Here is a 13,969-nt window from a genome sequence, read left to right on the forward strand (position 1 = left end):
ATACACATAAAGATAGTTTTCAACATTTGTTTTTGTAAGACTTTTGTTTTTGAAATTTCTCTAAAACAGCAATCTGATATAGGTTAAATGTATGCAATCCTTTTAAACAAATTTCCGTATTTATCATGTTGTACAAGAAAAATCAGACCAAAAGGGGAAAAAACCATGAGGAAGAAAAACAAAAAAAGTCTATTACTGTGCTTAGAGCCATAGTTCTATACCTCTCCTAATTCTTGCATGCTCTCGATGCAGTTGGCAATTCCAATAGATTTGGGATGGAAAATGCTTTCAACTGCTGCATTGTAGAGAAGAGCCAAGTTCATCACAGTTGATTATCACAATCTTGTTATTGTTTTCAATATATGTTTTGATTCTGCCTGCTTCACTCAGCATTAGTTCATGTCTTTTCAGGCTTTTCTGAAATCAGTCTGCTTATTTCTTACAGAACAATAGTTTATTACATTCATGTACCATAATTTATCTAGCCATTCCCCAGCTGATGGGCATCCTCTCAATTTCCAGCTCCCTGTCACCACAAAGAGCTGCTGCATGTGAGTTTCTTCCCTTTTTTATGATCTCTTGGAGATGCAGAGCCAGGCCTAAGCCCAATAGTGGAACTGCTAGATTAAAGGGTGTATGGGCACAGTTTGATAGCTCTTTGGGTGCCAAATCGTTCTTCAGAAGGATTTATTTTTTGATTGTTATTATTTTAATGGGGAAAATGTTTTTTACTGAGTCTTTGTTTATAATAGCTAAGCATATAATAAAGCTTTTATAACAGTCAGTTTTTTTTTTTTTCTACTAGAATATAAGGGAGCTAATTTTGCATGCTAAAAAATCTATTAGGCTAGAAAAACTGGGAGCTGATAACAGAAGTATGGGTTGATGACCCTCTCTTCCTGTTGCCATTCAGAGCTCATTTTGAAAATGAAGATCTGAGCCAGCCATCTTCTTTTTATAATCAGCTTCAAACCTCTCATTCTGGGCTACAGTAAAGGTGTTCTTCCAGTCTCCAACAATACCTAAGGAAGAACAGAAAAAGAAATGGCAAACTATGATTGAAGGCTATTTTCTTCACCTTTGTATTTTATACACATCTAGTTTGATATCAGGATAAGAGGAGCAATGGAAATATATCTGTCCCAAGCTGCTTAGCTGTAGAATCTTCCCTCTGGTCTTCCCACCCAATATTTTTATCACTTTTCTGGCTGCTATCTATATCCCAAGAATCCAGGCCTCTTCTAGAACCCTCTTTGATTCCATTTTTCTACTCTTAGCGAATTTCACTTCTTCAGTTCCTCCTTTTCACAGAGCTTACCCTTCCTCATGAAGGGAGAGATAGAGTGGTCCATGACTTCAGAAGAGATGGTGGTGTAGTTGGTCATGGGGTTCTCCTTCATCTTCTTGAAAGATGTATGTTGGACTATTCTATCTATGACATCCTCTGGCAGTTTCCGTCCCATAAATTCTAAAATCTTCTTAATTTCCTTCTTGGGATCCTGGTGAATAGTGACAATTGAAGGAGGATTTGAGTTTGGAGGGTTTGGTAAACCCAGGTAGGGGATCATAGGATTTTGACTAGAATAGGAATGGACTCCACAGGCTGACTCGGACTATTTCTTTGTTTTACAAATGGGAAAACTGAGATTAAGGGAAATAAACAACTTTTCCAATATCACACAAGTAGGTAAGCATCAGAGATGAGGTTTGAACGTACGTCTTTCTTAGGAGCTTGTAATTTGGGGTCTATAGATACTTGAGATATGTGGATACAATTGGGATCCATGAACTTGGCTAGGGAAAAAAATTACATCTTTATTTCCACTTATCCCTAACAGAACTTGAGCATTTCTTTCAGTTGTTCAAAAACATTCTGAGAAGCTGTCAGGCTTCACTAGGTTGCCCAAAGTGGAGGGGGGGAAAAACCCCCAAAACTTCCAGCTTTTTTACTTCCTAATTATTCTGATGAAATACTAGGGCATTGGGCTGTCCCTCTTAGTAATTCATATTGGTTAACATCAGTGTTCAGTGAGCCAGTTTCAACATTAATTTGTTCTAGATTTGAGCCTTAACAAATTCTCTGACTTTTGGTTAAAAAGTCTTTTAGAGTTGGAAAATTATCAGAATGGAATTACTGGAGATACTGAAGATATAAATCTTGGATTGGGCTCCCAGGCCACAGCGGGTATGGCAGTGTGAGAAGTGCATGGAACTTCTCTTGTGCCCAGCCTGAGCTCCCATACCTGAGTTTGATTGTCTGGAAAGGGGTGAAGAAATGAGATAGGAGGTTGTGGGCCCAGGTTTCCTGATGAGAACTTTTTTTTTTAGACATTGAAAGGGAATGGAAGATATTACTTAGGGAGAAAAGTCTTGCCTTCTTCACATCTTCAAAGAAGAGGTAGAGAACTGGATGCCGCTTGCTCAGCTCCCACCATTCCACCACGTGCTGGTACCAGGAGCCGTATGATACTGATTAGAGGAAGAAAAAATACTAAACCTTGCCCTGTTCTGCTCCTCTGAACCCCATTCTTTTAATGACTTTCAGTCTGACTCCCTGCTAAGTCACCCCTTACCTTGACCAGTCATAAACTTCTCCAGGAAGTTCTCCCAGGTCCCAGGGTCAGGGTGTACCTTTGCCATCTTGTAGAAGTTATAGTAGGAGACTACCACGTCCTTGGCATTTCTTGCCACATAGATGACCTGGAGTAGGGAAGAGAAGAAATAGGAATTTGTTCTTTCTGATGTTTCCTATTGGTCCCAGTCAGGTCTGTAATCAAATCCTTCTTCCCCCCCAAGTCCAAAATAGCGTAGAAGTGTCTTTAGTTGGTATGTATAATTTTCTTCAGTGCCTACTTCATCCTTCTGTCTCTGAGGGAAGGAGTCTCATAATGGTTGAACTCTCTGGCACCCAACTTCTCTCTCTTTGTTTTGCATCTTTATCTACTTACCTTGACTTTCTGATCCAGGAAACTCTGGGGGATCAGGGACAGGGGTAGGTGGGTCTTGATGAGTCTTGGTGCAGGTGTGTTTTTTAGCGTCTCTATGCCTAAGGCAGAAAATGGGTGGAGTTGGCAGAGGCAATTAGGAACATCATTTCTCAGTCTTTGGTGACACAATCAATAGTACAAACAGTAGCCCTCTTCCCATTTGTCTTGCCTCTTTCCTACCTCCTACCTCTTCTAGTACATCTTCTGTTTTTCCCAACTTCTTTAGGTTCCCATCCCTTAATTTTTCTAGCTTCTCTAGCCCTTCTTGCCTTCTGCCCTGCTAGCAGCTCAGTTACCTAAAGGGATTCCTGGGACCTTGAATTCAAGAAATGGCACTCGGACATGGATTGGATTCTGTTGGCATTTTTCCTGGTCACCTCCTTGCTGGATCATGTCTACGATCTCACTCAACCAGGTTGTTCCTGTGATGAGAATGCAAAGTAAAGAGGAATTGAAGTTTTTGGTAGTATCCAGAAGCAAGGGAGTAGACTTGAATTGTAGAGAGGTCACAAAATTGGGGGTCTAAAGACCCTGAATCCCAAATAGTGCCCTGCTGTTGAGAGCTGAGAAGGAAGGAGCAGGAAGTTATGGAAGAAGGGTTATTAGAGTTGGGCTCGGTGGGGTTTGCTCACCGGATTTGGGGTAAGTGCTGATGAGAACATCATCAGGCCAGGCCTGAAAATCCTTCACTAGTTCAAGAGTTTCCGCAAAATACTTGATTAATGGAATACCCTTCACAGACACCAGGGGTGGCCGGGAGGTGTCTTGGATCAGTTCCATCCTGTAAGGCAAATAATTGGATTGGGGAACTGTCTTTTATCTCTGTCCCCTGAAGCCTCCTTTCCATGGGCTTATTACTTTTCTATGCTACTTTCCTTGCCCCATCTGCCTTTTTTCACTGAGGATATTTCTCTGTCATAATTATGTGGGAGAATGGACTTTAGTAATCTCCAGTTCAACCCATTCGTCAAAGGAATCCCTGAATATCCTACAAATAGTGACTGAATCTCCATTTTTAAAACTTGTAGGAGGAGGGGGGATAGCTTCTGCTCCCCAAGCATGTATTCTGCTTCTGTAAAGCTCCTATTGTTTAGGCATTTTCCTGCATTAAGCCTGAAATTTGCCTTTGAAGTTCTACCTTGCAGGATCCTGGATCTGCCAACTGGGACCAAGTAGAGCAATTCTAATCTGTGAACATCCCTTCTGATGTTTAAAAATAACCCATTGTGTCCCGAGTCAGTCAGCATTTACTAAGCACCTGCTATACTTGCAATTGGGCATACAAAAAGAAGCACAAGGTAGTCCCTACCCTCAAGGAAGCTTATATTATATAGTTTAACAGGGGACAATGAAGTTAGGCAGCCCAGTGGATAGAGTGCTAGGCCTGGACTCAGTTCAAATCTGGCCTCGGACACGGTGATTCTGGGCAGATCCCAATTCCGTTTGCCTCTGTTTTCTCACCTGTAAAATGAGCTGGAGAAAAAAAAGAATCTTTAACAGAAAACAACAAATGGAAAAAAAAAATAAAGAACGTTTCCTCCCACACCCTTCCATAGGGTCACAGTCAGAAGTGACTTGAAAGGACTGAACAGGGAAGTCAGTAGACGAAGTAAAGGAAAGGCGGCATTTCAGGGAGTGGGGATAACCAAAGAAATGTGTGTAAGACGTCTGTGGAACAGCCAGAGGCTGTGGATCAAAGAGTGTGTCAGTAGAGTGGCTGGGAAGGAAGGAGGGGGCTTTGAATGCCAAGCAGAGTATTTGGTTTCTGATCTTGGGAGCAATAGAAAGCCACTGGAGGTTCATGGGGTGACTGGCCAGATGTCTGTTTTAGAACTTTAGTGCATGAGTGGTGGAGACTGTTGCAGGGCTAGTGCCTGAAGTCTTAAGGATCTGTGTGCACTAGTGCTGGGAGGGCAGAAGAGGGCATTTTCCAGAAATGTTGCAAAGGCGAAATCCACAGATCTTGGCAGTACGTTGGATGTGATGTGATAGATAAAGATTCCAAGATGATTCCTAGATTATGAGCCAAAGATGATTTTGCCCACTGTGGTAATAGGGAAGGGCCATGGAAAAAGAGCTTTGGGAGAAAAACTATGAGTTGAAGTTTGGACATGTTTACGATATCTATAGGCTATCTCGTGTGAGTTGCAGAGAGATTGCAGCTAGAAAGGGAGATTCTTCTATATAGAAAAACTGAGGCGGTCACCAAGTGAAATAGAGAGGGAAGGGAAGAAGGCTCAAGACAGAGCCCTGAGTGACACTTTTTGTTAGAAGGTGTTGGGAGGAGGAGGAGGATGCAGCAAAATCTTCTGTTATCTGGGTTAAATATTTCCAACCCCTTCAATCCACACGTTAAGGCATGGACTTGAAAGTCCCACTTAGGACAACCATCTCTGGTTTTTTTCTCCTCTTGGGCGATTTTCAGCTTACCAGCTTCCTTACACTGTGGCAAGAGAAACTGAAATCGGTCTATACGAGGCTGAATACATCAAGACTCTTATTCCTGGAAGCAATGCTTCTCAGTGAAGGCTAAAATTGAATTAGCTCTTTTGACTGCATCACAGTAGGGAATCATTGAGTTAAAATCCCTGAACCTTTTCAGAAACTACTGTCTAACCATGCTTCTCATATTTTCTGTTTGTGAAGTTGATTTCTCGAATTCAAGTGTAAGACTTTACATTTATCCCTATTCATCTTAATAGATTCTATTCTGTCCTTTAGCCATCCCCACTCTCGCTAATCTTCAATCTTTCATGTTTCCCTGCTGCCTCCAAACATGAACATATTTCCCCTATCCTTTAACAATCCTCCCTTGATCCACTCCTCCACATCTTTATCAGGTCATGCACACTAATTGTGGGCATTTCCCAAAGCCCTGTTCGCATTATTCTTTATACTCTCACTTAGTGATCTCGCCAGCTCCCATATGTTTGTTCGATTACCACCAATGTTCAAATGTTTCTCTATAGAGACTTAGTCTTTCTCCTGAGCTCCAGTCATGCATTTACCCAACTGCCTCTGGGCATCTGCCTTATAGATACCTCAAACTCAACATGTGCAAAACAGAACTCATTCCCCCCCCCCCAAATCTTCCCTTTTCCCCAACTTTCCTATGACTTCTGAGGTCACCACCATCAACCCAGCTCCAACCTCTGGGTGGCCTGTTTTTATACTTGCCCCACATAGCCAATCTGTTGCCAAGTGCTTTAGTTTTGACCCTTAAATTTCTTTTTATGTCTCTGCATAGCCATTAGCCTCTAGCAGTGTCGTCTTCACCTCATATTAATTCCATTGTTTTACTTTTAAGTAATTATGTCTGACTCCTTCCTACCTTTCCAGTTTTTGACTTTCTCTTTCCCTCCCTGCCCCCCACACCTCTCTGCCAACTTTACACTTTTAACAACTCTGGCCTTTTTGCTGTTCCTGGAAGATGTGCTTGGCCTCCATGCCTTTTCAGCAGCTGTCTTCAGACCTGGAAAAGTCTCCCTGTTGACTTCTGGCTCCTGCCTTTACTTCAAGACCCACTTGGCTCAAATCCTAATTTCTACAGGAGGAGACCTTTCCAACGCTCTACCACTGTTAGTACTTTCCCTTTGAGGTGACCCTACATCTACACTGTGTAGACCTTGTGTACATATAATTTTTTTTGCCTCTTTGAAGGCAGGTATGGATTTCTGCTTTCCTTATATGTCCAGGATATATTTAGTACAGTACCTGGCACATAGTAAGTGCTTAATAAATACTTGTGGAGTCACTGACTGGCTTCTGATGCTGGTATCTAGTATTTTAACCGTCCCTTCCATTTTGGGGTCATTTGTAAATTTGATGGAATGCTCTATCTATACACTTATGTGTCATTTATAAAAAACATTGAATGTTAAAAGCCAAGTTGACTTTGATTCATTAATAATTATTCATTAGTCTACTCATTCAGCTAATTCTCAACTGAGCCAATTGTATTATGTCATCCCACATTTGTCTGTGTTGTACATGAGAACAGGATGAAATATTCTGTCAAATGCATTGCTAGAATCTAGGTAAATTATATCTGTAGCAGTCCCATGATCATCTAGTTCAGGAATCTTTTGGAAAAAAAGGAAAAAAAGACTTTTTTTGACTTGACCTATTTTTGATAATGTCATTCTAACTTTAGTCTTTATTAGACTTTCTTAGTTCTTTAGTAAGGCTTTCTAGAATGTTCTCAAGAATTGAAATGCTATGCTCTAAGGTTTTCAGGCTGTGTTCTTTTTCTTTAAAAGTAGGGACATGTGCCCCCCCCCCTTTTTTTTTTAGCCCTCCATCGATCTATTTCTTCTCCCAGTATAGCTTAAAAAAACAAAGCCTATCAGTTATTTTTTTGTTGTTAATCTTAGCTTCATCCCTTAATGGCCTCAACTTTAGCAGTCTGGTTTTTAGAAGACGCTATTTTTACAAGATTGTGTCAGATTCTTACATTCATTCCTGTTAACAGTGCAGTCTTTTCAGATAACTAGTATTCTTTCCATTTGTATTTCCAAATTTTCATTTTTGAGAATTTCTTATGCCTTTTGGGCAGAGTATATTTATCTTTCCTCCAGACCCTCTAAAACCTGCTTTCTGAATGATGTCAGACCATGTCTCGCTTTCCTCCCTTTATCACAGATCTTGAAAGGGAGGGCCAAGTTTATCTTTAAGGTGTTCATCATTTCCTACCAATAACCAGATCTGTTTTTGTGAGAATCCTTCAGAGAAACCAGGATAGTTTGTCTCCCTTCTTTTGGAGGATGAAGGTAAGTCAGAAAGTTTCCGACTCCAGCAGATATCTGGACAGTTAATAGTCTCCCATGACTGCCTAACATGCCTCAGTGCCAGGCTTTGGCATCTGTTTTCCATATTTCCCCTCCATGTCCAATGGGTCTCTCAACTATATATACGCCAATGACAAAATCACTTTTGTTTCTCCATTTGTTGATCTTCATCCTGATGTTCTCCATCATCCACTCCCCTTCTGATTCCTGGATTTCCTCATATGATATAACTAACCCATATATGATGCTTTAAAATTTGCACACGCTTATTTCATTCAAATAACTCGTTTGATCATCACAACTCCTCTATGAAATGGTGCTTTTTTAATCCCCATTTTACAAATGAGGAAACCAAAGCTGGGAGAGAAGAACTTGCTGAGGATTGCATAGCATTGTGTCAGAATCAGAATTAAAGTTCAGATCTTCCTAACTCTAGTGATTTAATCACCATGCCAGTGATTAAAATCCCACCACAGACACACCAATACTTCTACTGAATAAGGTGTACCATCCAGAACCACATTCCTGTCACAGATTCCATCCCAAGTCTGTGATACCTGTGAAGTCTAATTTGTCGGAGGGAGGATCTTTAGTTCATCCTGATGCTTTAGCTTTGTCTCCTGTAAATTTCTGGGTGTCTCGAATGTTGTTCTTGTTTCACTTTCATTCTCGGTGGTATCTGTGATCAATCCCCTCATTTCTAGAGCCTTTCTTCCCATTCTCAGTCCCTCCTAAGACTCCTCCAGCCTTGCCTTTGCTGTAGTTGTTTTTGGATTTGTTCCTGGATATGCTTAATTCCATTAAATCCCACTCCGTCTCTATCCAGATGTCGACTGAAATCAGCTCAAACTAGAGTTCATTTTCTAGTGTGAGCATTTGCAGCTTAGAAATTGGCAAACTGAAATCAAGGCTTGGATGGAGAAAATGTTAATAACCGCATACTAAACTTTACAATGTGACATGCTATATTTCCCACCCCTTAAGAGCCAGTTGCTAGATGTTTACAACCTCCTCTCAGGGTCAACCCATTGAATTAAGCAACATCCTTTCTGGTTCAAAGTTTAGTGTTACTGTACTCAATCCAAGGCTGAGTCAGCAACATAGCAAAAGAAAACAGCAAAATGGAGTAAGTAATAAACTTGGGAGTTGGTGGGAAAGGAACACGAGAAATAACCCCGAGGTTAGCAGATCCAAAGGCAGGAGCAGGTTGTGGAAAGAGCAGAAGGCAGGGAGAATGTATACGGTAGGGAAGAGAAACCTGGAAAGTGCTGAAGGGTGTGATAGGGAAGGAAGAGAAGGGGAGTAGATTCCTATATTGAAAGTGATTGTTAGGATCCAGAGCCCGTCCCAAAGGAAGAGAGACTGATCCCTCCCTCCCTATCTATCTCCCTTCTAAGTTCTGCATTCTCTACTAACCTGAGTTTCCAGAATCTTGAGATGTTTGCTAAGTGATCAATGTCTTGGAGAGAAGACTGAGGGATTCTGCCCCGGAGAGTTTTATGGATTTAGTATGGGCGGGATAGAAATAACTAAAGGGGCTGGTACTTGGATTTAGTTGAAAGAAAAAAAGGAAGGAAGGGAGGGAGGGGCAAGAGGAAGGTGGAGATATGGCCCACGTAATTTTATGACTTAAGTGGATAGAACCTAAAAGGCACTAAACTGGGAGAGTGAGGACTGAAGGGGAATGGCAGGATGCCAGGATTCTGAATTCCTGACGAATCAACAACTTTAAAAATTCGTGCTGCTATTGTCAAATTGTCATTTGAGGTTAATGAAAGCATCTCAAATTCCTTTGCACAAATTCTTTCCACGCTGCTTCTCTTCCGAGTATTATCTACTTTAGAGCTGGGCTTGCAGTCTAGATCTAAGCCCAGATTATTTCTCACTACAGTGCTTGTTCTAAGGGACCAGGAGGAAGACTTTGAACCTTTCTGAGCCTTTTTAGCTGGGGAAAAAAAAATGGGGATAGTAATTATATTATCTAACTTACGATGTTTTGAGGACTATGCACGATGAACTTCTGAAATTTAAGAAACCTTTCTTGATTTCCATAGTCAGAAGTGATTTTTTACCCCCCCTCTCCAGCCTTGCAAAATAGCACTCTATCTGATGGATTTTGTTTGGGTCTTGTACCCAATTACAAGCTCTAGGAGAACAATGAACAAGTCTTAACTTCATAATAATAATAGCAAGTCAGTTTTTACAAAGTGTTTTATATCCATTTTCATCTTATCTGAGATAGGCATGATAGTCTTTTGAACCTGGACTTATGGGATAGGGATAGAAACCAGATTTTTTATTTTGTTTGTATAGGGTATTTCCCTTACCTAGCATGACATTCTTTTGTTTTAAATTCCATTTTATGTTGTTCTGAATTTTCTCCCTCTTATGTTCTCCTCCCTCACCCATTGAAAAGTCAAAAAAAAAAATTAAACCTACTACAGATAATGTATCATTAAACAAAAAACAAATTTCCACATTATTCATGCCCAAAAGAAAAAAAAACATAGCATGAAATTCTCATATAATATTGCTTAGAAATATCAAACTGACTAGACTTAAAAGATACAGAGGACTACTGAATATTAGAGCTGGAAGGTAGCACAGAGTCTTAGATTAATCGTTTTTCAGATGAAGAAACTGAAGCCCAAAGATGGGAAGTACATTGTCCATTGTCAAGGTATTGGACAGTAGAGGAGAAATACATTTAAAAAGCTGGTCCTTGTGAATTGGGAGTCACTGAAGATATTTGTATTTTATTTATTTAACATTTTACCCCAGTTACATTTAAAATATATATATATTATTAAAATTTTTGAGTTCTGTGTTCTTTCCTTTATCTCTACCTACAATTAAGAAAACACATTGTGAAGTTATGCAAAACATTTCCATAAAAGTCATGTTATGGGGGAAAAAAAACAACACATAGCTCTCTCCCACCCTAATGAAAATAAAAACCCTCAAGAAAAATAAAGCTTAAAAATAGAGAATGTTACAGTCTGTATTCAGACACAATCAATTTCTTCTCTGGGGATGGATAGAATTTTTTATCATAAGTCCTTCAGAGTAGTTGTGGATGATTGTACTGCTGAGAATGGCAAAGTCATTCACAGCTGGTTATCCCAGAATATTGCTGTTACTTTACAAGTTTTTTTTTCTCCTAAGAGCATCCTGCTCATCATTTCCCATGGAACAATGATATTCCATCACAAGCACATACCAAAGTTTGAGCCATTCCCCAATTGATGGGCACCCTGAATTTTTTTTTGTCCTGCGAAAGAGTACTATGAATATTTTTTGTACATATAAGTCATTTCCTTTTTTTTTTTTTTTGTTTAAAATCTCTTTTGATATTCATGCCTAATAGTGGGCAAAGGTCAAAAGATAAGCAAGCTTTTGAGCACAGATCGTATCTTTTGCTCATTTATCACTTGGGGCATGGCTATTATTTTTTATAAATTTGACTCCGTTCCCTCTGTGTTTGAGAAATGAGACCTTGTCAGAGAAACTTGCTTCAAAATTCTTTTTACAATTACTAATTGTATTTCCCCCCATTTATTCTCTCTCCAAAAATGTTTTGCTACTGACCACTCCCTCCCCCAATATGCCCTTTCTTTTATCATCTCCCCCCTTCCCATATCCCACTCCCCTCCTATTTTCCTGCAGGGTAAGATAGATTTTTATACCCATATTAAATGTTATTTCTTCTCTGAGCCAGTTCTGATGAGAGTAAAATTCACTCCCTCCCCCTTTTTTCCTCTTCCCCTCCACTGTAAAAGCTTTTTCTTGCCTTTTTTTTTCCTTTTTTTTATAGCAGATAATTTGCACTATTCCACTTCTCCCTTTCCCTTTCTCCCAGTACATTCCTCTTTTATCCCTTAATTTCATAAACGCATCTGTGCGCCTCTGTCTATATGTACTCCTCCTAACTAGAATCATAATGAGAAAATTAATATGAGTCACAAGTATTATCTTCCCAAGTAGGAATGTAAACAGATAAACTTTATAAAACTCCTTATGATATCACTTTCCTGATTACCTCCTTATATTTTTCCAGAGTCCTGTATTTGAAAAATCCAATTTTCCATTCAGCATTTTCACAATGCTTGAAAATCTCCAGTTTTATTGAATGATCACTTTTTCCTCTGAAGGATTATACTCACTTTTGCTGGGGAGGTGAATTTTGGTTGTAATCCTAGCTCCATTGCTCTTCAGAATATCATATTCCAAGTCCTCTGATTCTTTAATATAGAAGTAGCTAAATCTCGTGTTATCTTGTCTGTGGTTCTACTATACTTGAATTGTTTCTTTCTGGATGCTTGCAATATTTTCTCCTTGACTTGAGAGTTCTGGAATTTGTAATATTCCTGGGAATTTTTATTTTGGGATTCATTCCATTTTTATTTTACATTCTGCTTCTAGAATATCAGGAGTTTTCCTCAATAATTTCTTCCCCCCCTTTTTAAAGCTTTTATTTTCAAAATATATGCATAGTTTTCAACATTCACCCTTGCAAAACCTTGTGTTTCAAATTTTTTTTCCTCCCTCCTACCCTCTCCCCTAGACAGCAAAAGTAATCCAATGGATGTTAAAGATGTACTATTCTTCTGTGCATATTTCCATGATTGTCATGTTGCAAAAGAAAAATTAGATCAAAAAAGAAAAAACAAAATACAAGCAACCCCCCCCCCCAAATGAAAATGCTATGTTGTGATCCACATTCAATCCCACAGTTCTCTCTGTGGGTGCAGATGGCTCTCTCCATCAAAAGACCATTGAAACTGGCCTGAATCACCTCACTGTTAAAAAGAGCCACGTCCATCAGAATTGATCATCATATAATCTTGTTGCTGTGTACAATGTTCTCTTGGTTCTATTCACTTCGTTTAGCATCAATTCATGTAGATTTCTCTAGGCTTTTCTGAAATCATCCTGCTGATCCTTGATACTTTTTTGAAAAATGATGTTAGGGCTCTTTTTTTTGGTCACAGGTTTCAGGTAGACAGATAATTTTAAAATTATCTCTCCTGCATTTTTCAGGTCAATTGTTTTTCCAATGAGAATAGTTCACATTTTTTCTTTCTTTTTTTTTTTTTTTTGGTTTTGCTTTATTGTAGCTTGATGTCTCATAAAGTCATTAGCTCCTATATGCTTAATTCTAATTTCTAAGAAATTATTTTCTTCAGTGAAATTGGGAAAATCCTTTTCCAATTGGCCAGTTTTGTCTTTTAAGGCATTTTTGCACCACTCTCAATTTTCCCCCCAATTTGTCCTGTCTTTCTCAGTTGATTTCCAAACTTCTTTTTCATGATCTGAGCCCAATTCTTATTTTTCTTGGAGGCTTTGGATGTAGGAGTTTTGACTTTATCTTCTGAATGTGTTTTGATCATCCCTGTCATCACAGTAATTTTCAGTGATCAGAAACTTTTTCTGTTGGCTGCTCATTTTTCTAGCTTATTACTTGGCTTTTTTTTTTTTTTAAATCTGTTAAAGCTCTGTTTCTAGGGTGGAGAGTTTTTTTTCAGCTACTTTCAGAAATCCTTCTAGAAATCTGACCCCAAGCACTTTTCTTCCCTGGAGCTGTCAGGAGGGTCCCTGTCCCCACTGTAGCTGTAAAATCTAGTGTGCTATAAAGCAACAGTCCTGCTTTGCTGACACCAGGGCCAGGATTGGGCTTGCTCTCTGCTGGACTCCCCACTGGACTCCCCACCAGACTCCCGCTCTGTTGCCACAGACCCTCAGCAGAACTTCCAAGTCTTTCCTAGTGTCGCAGCTGAGAGATCCAGAAGCCACCAGCACCACTACTGATTCAGAGGTACCACCTTGCTGATGCTGAGGCCAGGGACTCTGCTGGCTAGGCCTGTATTGGACTCTCACCCCAGTGTCAAAGACTTTCTGCTAACTTAAATTGCCTTCAGCTGGAAAATGTTGTTCATCTTTTTGGCTGTTGTGTTGTTTAGAGTCATTATTTAAAGAAATTTGGAGGGGTTAGGCAAGTTCCTGCCTTTATTCTGCCATCTTCCACTGCAGATATTTGAACAGGAAAATAACTATCTTAAGGAAAAAAGGGTATCAATCCATTCCCTCTGGCTACTCTTTTCCTGGTAATTTTCCAAACCAGAATATCCCTCTGTGGCTATCACTTCCATATATATATATCTATAAAAATGTAAACTTCTTGAGATCAGAGATTCT

General features: G+C 39.6%; 1 protein-coding gene across 2 annotated transcripts; it reads right to left on the reverse strand.

Annotated features, from left to right (window-relative positions):
* Positions 1 to 25: 25 nt before the first annotated feature.
* LOC127556037 (sulfotransferase 1A1-like) lies at positions 26 to 9,313 on the reverse strand. Of its 2 annotated transcripts, XM_051988874.1 has the most exons (9): positions 9,191 to 9,312; positions 4,297 to 4,460; positions 3,620 to 3,768; positions 3,284 to 3,409; positions 2,949 to 3,046; positions 2,574 to 2,700; positions 2,375 to 2,469; positions 1,319 to 1,499; positions 26 to 1,022 (listed from the first exon to the last, which is right to left on the reverse strand). In XM_051988874.1, the coding sequence occupies exons 3-9, from the start codon at positions 3,765 to 3,767 to the stop codon at positions 910 to 912; spliced, it is 888 nt and encodes a 295-aa protein (XP_051844834.1). In that variant the 5' UTR covers position 3,768; positions 4,297 to 4,460; positions 9,191 to 9,312; the 3' UTR covers positions 26 to 909. The 2 variants fall into 2 exon arrangements, with proteins under 2 accessions (XP_051844834.1, XP_051844842.1); XM_051988882.1 differs by lacking the exon at positions 4,297 to 4,460 and having other exon boundaries at positions 9,191 to 9,313.
* Positions 9,314 to 13,969: the final 4,656 nt, after the last annotated feature.

The sequence above is a fragment of the Antechinus flavipes genome, chromosome 1, assembly GCF_016432865.1.
Source record: "Antechinus flavipes isolate AdamAnt ecotype Samford, QLD, Australia chromosome 1, AdamAnt_v2, whole genome shotgun sequence".
Taxonomy (NCBI): domain Eukaryota; kingdom Metazoa; phylum Chordata; class Mammalia; order Dasyuromorphia; family Dasyuridae; genus Antechinus; species Antechinus flavipes.